The sequence below is a fragment of the Wasmannia auropunctata genome, unplaced genomic scaffold (genome assembly GCF_000956235.1).
Source record: "Wasmannia auropunctata unplaced genomic scaffold, wasmannia.A_1.0 LD335985.1, whole genome shotgun sequence".
Classification (NCBI taxonomy): domain Eukaryota; kingdom Metazoa; phylum Arthropoda; class Insecta; order Hymenoptera; family Formicidae; genus Wasmannia; species Wasmannia auropunctata.
In genome coordinates, this window is record NW_012026905.1 from 1,317,577 (window position 1) to 1,325,765 (window position 8,189).

An 8,189-nucleotide genomic window follows, 5' to 3' on the forward strand; every position below is an offset into this window, starting at 1 on the left:
GTGAGGAAGAATTCAACCTTGACAGAAAAGCAGAAGCCAATCAGAACTCACGCTGGTAGAAAAAAAGCAGAAAGCAGAAACTGTCGACTACCAGCGCGAATTCTGATTGGCTTCTGCTTTTCTGTTCTCTGCTTTTCTGTCAAGGTGTGAATTCTCTCTAAATAGTATTTTCGCGAACGGATTTGATAGTTCCGACAGCGATTAATGACGTCACATGCTCTACTTTAGATTTCTGATTGGACGAGGAGAGCATGTGACGTTATTTATCGCTTCCCTCGGAGCGATAAAAGCCGTTCCGTCCGGAAACGCTATTTACTATTACAATTAAAGCACCCACCATAGTAGAAATACACATTTAAATTACCATGAAAGCACCTAAGCTCATTGATAAAAGCAGGTATTATTATTTTTTTGCCTTGATTGGTCAAATCTTTAATCTCATCTCGATTGCCATGTGATTACGGCTTTACTTCTTTAAACACAAGTTCTGACGCGTGTTTGACTATCTAGATTACGCCTACAATCTATGGTGCAGCCGGTGCAGCGCGGGTCTTGGCGGCATGCTTGGCGCCTGGCGGCAGGATCAAACGGAACCAAACTGTCGATGCGCTTTGTTCGCGTTCGACGCGGTTCGATGTTTCGCAATCAGTTTTCCGAGTCCGATGTGATTTTTTTGTTTCAAATCCACTTTGCAGCGGCTGATGAGTCGACGTCTGCCAGAGCACCGGGAGAAGTGCAACCATGTCGCGAATATCGGAGAGAATTTGCGGCATCCTGATGCTGGCCAATAGCTCGAGAGTGACTGATAAGAGAGTAAGCACTCGATGGTCGCCGCTGTTAATCATTGTTATTTACGTCAAAATCAAATCAAGGAATCAATTTCGCTCTGCGCTTAAATTGGACATTCAAAATTATTTGATCTTCGATTTAAAGATCAGTGTATAACAGAGAAAAATAACCTCATTTGCAGACGTTTGTACGTCTCGTTAATATCTACAAAATATAGCGATTGTTTGTGACGGGCTTGATTTTTGACAATATATATGGTGTTTCAAGTCAGTTTTGTCCTTACTTGCGAAGCTGTATTGATAGTTCTAGGAATGTGCTTTTTCTAAGAATCTTAGGAAAAACATACATCCTAATGTACTAAAAAACAAGAATTGGGGAATAGGCTGTTCTATATGATTAATTTCAAAACATAAACATATATTTTATGACTATATATCCCCATGATGCAAGTACTTGCATAATGATATTATCCTATACTTTCATTTATATATTATATACTTATTTTCACTAATTTTTAACAATAAGTCTGTCGGCGCGAGCCTGTTTCAGAAAGTCCATTAACAAAAGTCTGTCAACTTACAGAAATGTGTAACTGAACTGCTGGATGCATATAAAAATGACGACGTTATTGCAGAGATATCCCAGAATACAGAGATGAAAGTTCAAGGGAAGGCCACCTGGCCCTGTATTATAGACATTGTTCACAAGCTGATTATTGATGTAAGAAGAATTTTAATATATATATCGAAAGTCCACATGGAATATGTTTCCTCTAATATTTTGCACGTCCTTTATATTTACAATTTTATTCATCTGTCGATATTCTGTTTGAATCCAAAACGATATAGGAAGCAGAGAAGCCTCGTAAAGAGACGGCCAAGAACAATGACAGGCAATCTCTCATTAGTCTGATGATCGACACGATTCGTCGATCCAGCGAAACATCATCATATCATCTGAGAAGCAACGACATAGTCGCGTTAATATTGCAGATATTGGACTCTAAGGTCTACGTGTATTATCAGGATACATATTTGAGAATATTGGTGAAATATATACTGCCCAAGAATGCGAATCACAGTAATGTCGCGGCGAGTCAATGGAGCGAGCTGTTGAACGTTTGCACCAAGCTGTACAAAAAGGCACATCTTCAGAGCCACATCGTGTTGGACGCGTTGCAGATGATCGTCGATTATTCCTCCTTCCACACGAATTTACTTCTTTCGTCCGTAAAGAGCTTACCGTTATTTCTGGGTACGCTAGAACTTTCGGATCATTCTCCTAAACTACTCTGAAAGAGAGTATATGTATGTTAACGAATGCAACGAAGCTGTTATTCCACATCAATTTCAGAACTGATACTGAGTAAAGGGATTTCACGTTTCAGAAACTATCTCCAAAGATGTGATCCAAGATGCTCGTGCCGGCAACGAGCAGCTGACAGAGTCCTTCTGCAAGCTGAGCGCCAGCGTATGCAGGCAAATCACGACGGAGTCCAGAATCATGCTTTGCAAGTTTAGCGAGGGCATATCGATGGATATCTTGCGTTTGAACGGCTTTGAGGAAAAGTATAGGCTGTTGTTGATCTTCCTACAGATTCACCATCCGGACGGTATCTCTAGGCAAGAAAACGGCGCTTATGCATTCAACTGGAATAAGTGGAGGGATTTGCTGCGTAGCATGTATCTGCTTATTCTGGAGAACTGCAAATTGGACGTGCAATGGCGCAGTTTTATCCAGTTTGCCAGTGAAGGTACCATTTTTCAGCATACACATACATAATACTTAGTTAATATCCCACGTTAAAAATTGGTAAAAATATTAATTATCCATGTGAATAATAACTATCATTACTCAATTCTTTATTACAACTAAATCTCTCATAAATACAGAATGAAATATATTAAGGCAGTGATTATTATCGGTTAACAATTCTGAGAGTTAATTATTTAATTTTATTTATGTTGTATTTTTTTTGTAAAGAATACAACATAATAACATTTAGATTAGATACATTTTTAAATTTGTAGAATAATGCTGCCAAAAAGAAATTTTTTTATTTGATTATTTTATTAATTACATAAAAAATTTCTTTTTGGCAGCATTATTCTACAAATTTAAAAATTTATCTAAACTAAATGCCATTATGTTATATTCTTTGCAAAGAAATACAACATAAATAAAATTAAATAATTAACTCTCGGAATTGTTAATCACGTAATTAATAATCACTGCCTTAATATATTTCATTCTGTATTTATGAGAGATTTAGTTGTAATAATAAATTGTATCACGATTTAATTGTAATCGAATAAGTTATTAATTTAACAAACTGTTATATATTTTTTTTCCAGTCATAAAACAGATGGTGGACAACTCGACAAATTTCACTTGCTCTGTCGACGCCTCTTATTCTCAAGCCAAACGAAGACGAATTGTGAACAGAATTGAAAACGTCGTCGACCTGATAACGGAGAGCAATCCCGAGGAAGTGTGGTCGTTGCTAAAAATTCTGACTGAAACATTAAGGAAGTATCCCCAGTGCCTGAGACCGCAGGATCTCGCGCCTTTGCTGCAACGCCTGACAGAGCTCGCTGTGTCCCGCGACGAATCCGTCATGAACAATTTGTACAATCTGGCTGCTGTGCTCATGGAGAACGAGATGTCCAATGGAGATGAAGTACAGGACGCCACCATTCACTGGAACAAGATCTGGGACATGCTGCTTAGGTGCGTGCCATAATTCAAATTTTCAAATTTTATTGAAAATTGTTAAAATTTGTTTAATTAAAATGTAAAAAAAATTATATATTGTCTAAATACTTGTTTTTAGGAACATAATTTATTTCCAACGTTTACATGTTATGTTTTATTATGAGTAACAATTGCAACGAAACTATTCTTGCAGATCTCTGGGGGCAAACCAGAACGAGGAGTCGGGCCATTTGTTAATCCGCCACTTCATAAAATACAACAGGCTGCCGAACGCGAACGCTCTCCTCAGGTTATACCTGACCAAGACGATCCGCTGGTCGCCGAACAGCGTGCACACGCTGCAACAGCTGTGCGAGCGTGTCACCCTGCCGACGGACGCGTCCACGTCGGTGCTGGATTCGTCGCCCTCGATGATAACGGAGCCGATTTGCGACCGAACGCGCCTTCTGGAGTGGCTGCTGAATATACCGTGGCAGAAGCAGGCAACGCGACTGTCCGTCGAGACTGTCGAGGACATCTGCGCGTTGTCGGTGAACCTCGTTCAGCGATCTCGTCACAGACCGAGCACCACCAAGACGGAGCAGGGATCCTCGCAGAATCGCGAGAAAGCGCGTGCGATCGCTTTCGTGCCGCATCGAGACATCCACTCGACAGATCTCCCGCAACTCTGTCACGCGTCCTTGACGTTCAAGGTGGAGCTGTCGGTGAAGCACTCGAAGAGCAGGCATGTCGAACGAGATTCCGGGACGGTGTCCGACACGGGAAACTCCATCTTCTACGTGCAGGAGGTGTTCAACTTTCTGATGAAGCGGACGCACAGCATTATTCAAGAGGAAGGTTCGAACGACGAGAATAAGTTCGAAATCTACATCGTACTGATGAAGCTCGCGCTCGTGGCGAGATTACTGTCCGCATTGAAGCAGCTGAACATTCTCACGGCGGAGGATACCGCCGGCCACTGTCCGCTGATCGATGCGATGGAGAAGCAATTGAAATGCAGTTTCGATTCTTTGGCGAAAATCGTCTGGGGCAGGTAGCGTAGTTTTAATAGAACGAAAAAGTTATTTTTTCTATTTTTATAAGTACCTGAAGGAATCGTTACGATGCTTTCGAATTTTGATGTTACTTCTAAATTTTGTGGTGCACTGATTAGAAGATTAGAACTGCACTTAACGTTTTATTGTTCTTCACTTCTACTACTATTTCTAGGTCTAAATTTTAATACAGCAAAAAAAGTTCTTCATTTTTTCTCTTTTTAGAAGCATCTAAAAGAATCGTTACGATGATTTCAAATTTCGATGCTACTTCTAAATTTTGTAGTTACTATTATACTGATTAGAACTGCACTTAATCTTTTATTGTTCTTCACTTCTACTACTATTTCTAGCTCGAAATACCTACAAATGTGTTCGATATCTCCGTTACATAAAATATATTTCCTCGCAGATATAAGCCCATCTACCTGAGCATAGCCAGAGCATTGAGAATGCTCTATGGAGCGACCTACGATACGGAAATCGCTAAAATAATCGTCTCTGCGTCTACGATGGACATGATAAAAAACATATTCGATATGCTGAATCTACAGGACGACAATTATCACAATTACGATTATTACGAGGATCATAACACTTACCAGGTAAATTAAACAGAAAGAAAACTTCGTTTTTGTCTAACGAAGAGATTGATTTTAATGAGTAACATCCCGTATTCTCAGGGAAGACGCAAGCGCTCCGCCTGCAGCATGTATCTGGACACGTCGGACCCGAAGCCGAGCTTTCCGCGCGAGGACGCGATTCATCTGCAGATCGTGGAGACCCTGTCGTCCTTCTGCGCTCTGCACGTCGACGCGGATCGCAGCAAGACCTCGTTGCAGAATAAGATGCAGAACAATCTGCTGACCACGCAGTGGGACTTGACGAGCTACGTGGACTCCGGGATATCGCTGTTGATCCTCGAGTTGCTCGTTGCGCGCAATCACGACGAGATCCAGCGCGATTACGCGGATTTGCCGTTGAAATTTCTGCTGGAGATGTGCCGCTACGCCGGAGAGAAGAGTTGCAGAGACGCGGAATCGTTGCGACGGCTGTTGAATCTGCTACCGTACTTCTTCGAGTACGCGATCAAATTACCCGGCTATTCGCCCAAGGAGCTCGTCCATGCGCTCGAACAGCTTCACGATCGTATTTATCGTAAGCGAAACTGCAGCGTTCTCGTGCACGCGAGCTACATGGAGTGCGCGTGCGGCTACGTGCGAATCGATCCAGACTTCTCGTGGAGTCGCGTCTCCGACGACTACGACCACGACGTTCTGACGATACTGGACAGCGTCCTCTGTTACATCAGCGATACGCTCTTCGTGCTCCGTTCGCAAGCGGTACAATGCCTGCAGGAGCTCCTGTCCTTCAGAAACATCGCTCATAAATGGCAGGAACGGATCTTCGTCAAGGTGGAGGAAGAAGTGTTCAAGCTGCTCGACGAGACGGCCCAACAATCGAATTCCGATTTGCAGAAGTACGTTAAAATAGTATAAGAAGATATAAATATTTGAAAGAGAGCAGTATTAAAATAAGTTAGATAATAATACTTTTAACGAACTGCTTTTATAAAAACTTACATAAATACTTTCTTTTTTATGATAATTTTTACTATTCGCGTATGATTTAGAATAACAAAATAATGTAGCTGCGAGTGTCAGCACTTGTAATTCCTTTTTCGTTTATATTTTTGTGGAATATCAGCAGTCTGATGGAGAGTCAACTGCAGGATGAAAAAGAAACGAGGACGGCCACCGCGTTGATCGCGCTGGCCTCCGTGGCGTGTGCAAGCGGAGTTCTTCAGGGTCGCGCCCTGTACAGAATGTTGCGATTAACGATAGAGAAGGAGGTGAACATACAGATGGTACAGAAAGTCCTCTCGACAGCGGCGCAATACACGACGACGTACGAGTCGCTCGTCAAGGATAACTTGAATTATTTGCTGACCTCCTGGCTCGAGGATGCGCATTATCCATTGCAGACCTTTCCATGGACGCTCGTAGGTAAGAACGTATCGGTTGACTTGATGCAATATTGATACAACGGTGGTTTTATAAAAAAAAAATTTCGTTATTTACTGACTTGATATTGTGAAAATTTTTATCCACTTGAATGATGTGCGTAAGTTAGGGCTGTTACTTTCTACTCACTTCGAATATTCGAAGCTTCGACGTTAATTTCGATCTTTCGAAGTTTAAGGTGCCTTCGAAGCTTCGAAAGAATTCGAAGATTTTAATGCCGAAGCTTCGAAGTTCGAATGTCGAAGTCTTCGAAGCAAATCACCAGCCCTAGTATAAGTAAGAATTTTTTAAATCAATTTTAAGATTAAAAAGATATTTTATATTTACAGTGTGTAATATAAATCAGTCTTTGATGTAAATTGAGGGCCAAAATTAATGTGTACAGGATGCGAGACCGTCGGCGAGTTCTTTAAAAATAATATCAACTGCATCGTCCCAGTTCTAACTCGCATTTCGGACATCGGCGAGGCCATGTCCTTCTGCACGGAGCGTGCCGATGCGGCCTTCCACGAGATCTTCGAGGACGTCTTTCCGTCCTGCTTCGTGTGGCTGATATCGCGCGCCATTGTATTTGATGTCGAAGCCATCGAGACAATGCGCAAGATGATGAATAACACGGATGAGTTCGCGAACACGTGCAATTTCAAGCAGATGTACCGTTCCCATCTGCAGGACGTTCTCGTGGAACTGATACGGCGGCTGCACGACGAGGACGACTTTGGCCGCGTTCTCTCGATCCCGTCCGCGTGCTTCCCGGCGACGGATCCGCCGCATTTCTCACGTGGCGCACTGGATATGTGCTTCGATTATCTGGAGAAGCGCAATTTCCTGAACACCCGCACGCTGGTCGAGCAACAACCGGGGACGCTGCAAGGAACGCTGTTACGGCTCGCGAGCGCCGTACACTCGTCGCGCTCGCGCGAGGGTAAGCTCAAGCGGCTGCATCAGTACACGTACTTCTGCTCGCGGTTGACGGACGAGCTGGCGAGTCCCGCCTTCGACGAGATGGCCGCGTTCCTGATCCGCGATGTGTGCTACAGCTTGTTGCATCTCACCAGGAGCGGCGGTGAGGACGGCGACGAGGTGCTCGTCGCGGCGTGCTGCAAGTTCCTGGATACGTTCCTGCGACGAGCGCTGCCCGCGAGAGCCGCGGAGGTCCGGGACGTTCTACGATTCATCGTGACGAACCTGATCGGTCTGGTGCAGTCGGATACGAGTGGCGTCAGCGAGATCGCCGCGAGTCTGCTCGAGTATCTCGTGGTGGAGCAGAGAGACGTGCTGCGAGAGGCCATCGCGAAACTCGGCTCGTTTCCGAATCACGGGATCTTCCGGGACGTGAGGAAGGCGCACAACGCCATCAGATCGAAGGACGGATCCGCGCTTTGCCTCGAGGACGAGCTGGAGCGTTTCCTGGACGCCATGAGCGAGGAGAACGTCGAGTGCACGCTGGAGGATCTCGCGAATTTCACGCAGCAGTTGTCGACAAGGAAAAGTGAGCTGCGGGAAATACACCGGAAGTTAGAGAGGCCATATCCCGAGGATGGCGCTGGTATTCTGCACCGGCTAATATTCAGGTAAACATTTTATTCAAATTAATATTATATAATATATAATTATATATATATAT

General features: G+C 43.6%; 1 protein-coding gene across 1 annotated transcript in view; it reads left to right on the plus strand.

Moving 5' to 3' along the window:
- Positions 1-586: 586 nt before the first annotated feature.
- The window catches only part of LOC105454462 (serine-protein kinase ATM), a 15,089-nt gene continuing 7,486 nt past the window's right edge, over positions 587-8,189 (plus strand). Inside the window, exons 1-10 of the mRNA XM_011697075.1 lie at positions 587-813; positions 1,372-1,509; positions 1,638-2,043; positions 2,177-2,542; positions 3,144-3,519; positions 3,698-4,537; positions 4,951-5,143; positions 5,222-6,018; positions 6,246-6,544; positions 6,948-8,136. Coding sequence (XP_011695377.1) covers positions 742-813; positions 1,372-1,509; positions 1,638-2,043; positions 2,177-2,542; positions 3,144-3,519; positions 3,698-4,537; positions 4,951-5,143; positions 5,222-6,018; positions 6,246-6,544; positions 6,948-8,136 — 4,676 coding nt within the window. The 5' untranslated portion in view covers positions 587-741. The remainder of the gene's footprint in view (positions 814-1,371; positions 1,510-1,637; positions 2,044-2,176; positions 2,543-3,143; positions 3,520-3,697; positions 4,538-4,950; positions 5,144-5,221; positions 6,019-6,245; positions 6,545-6,947; positions 8,137-8,189) is intronic.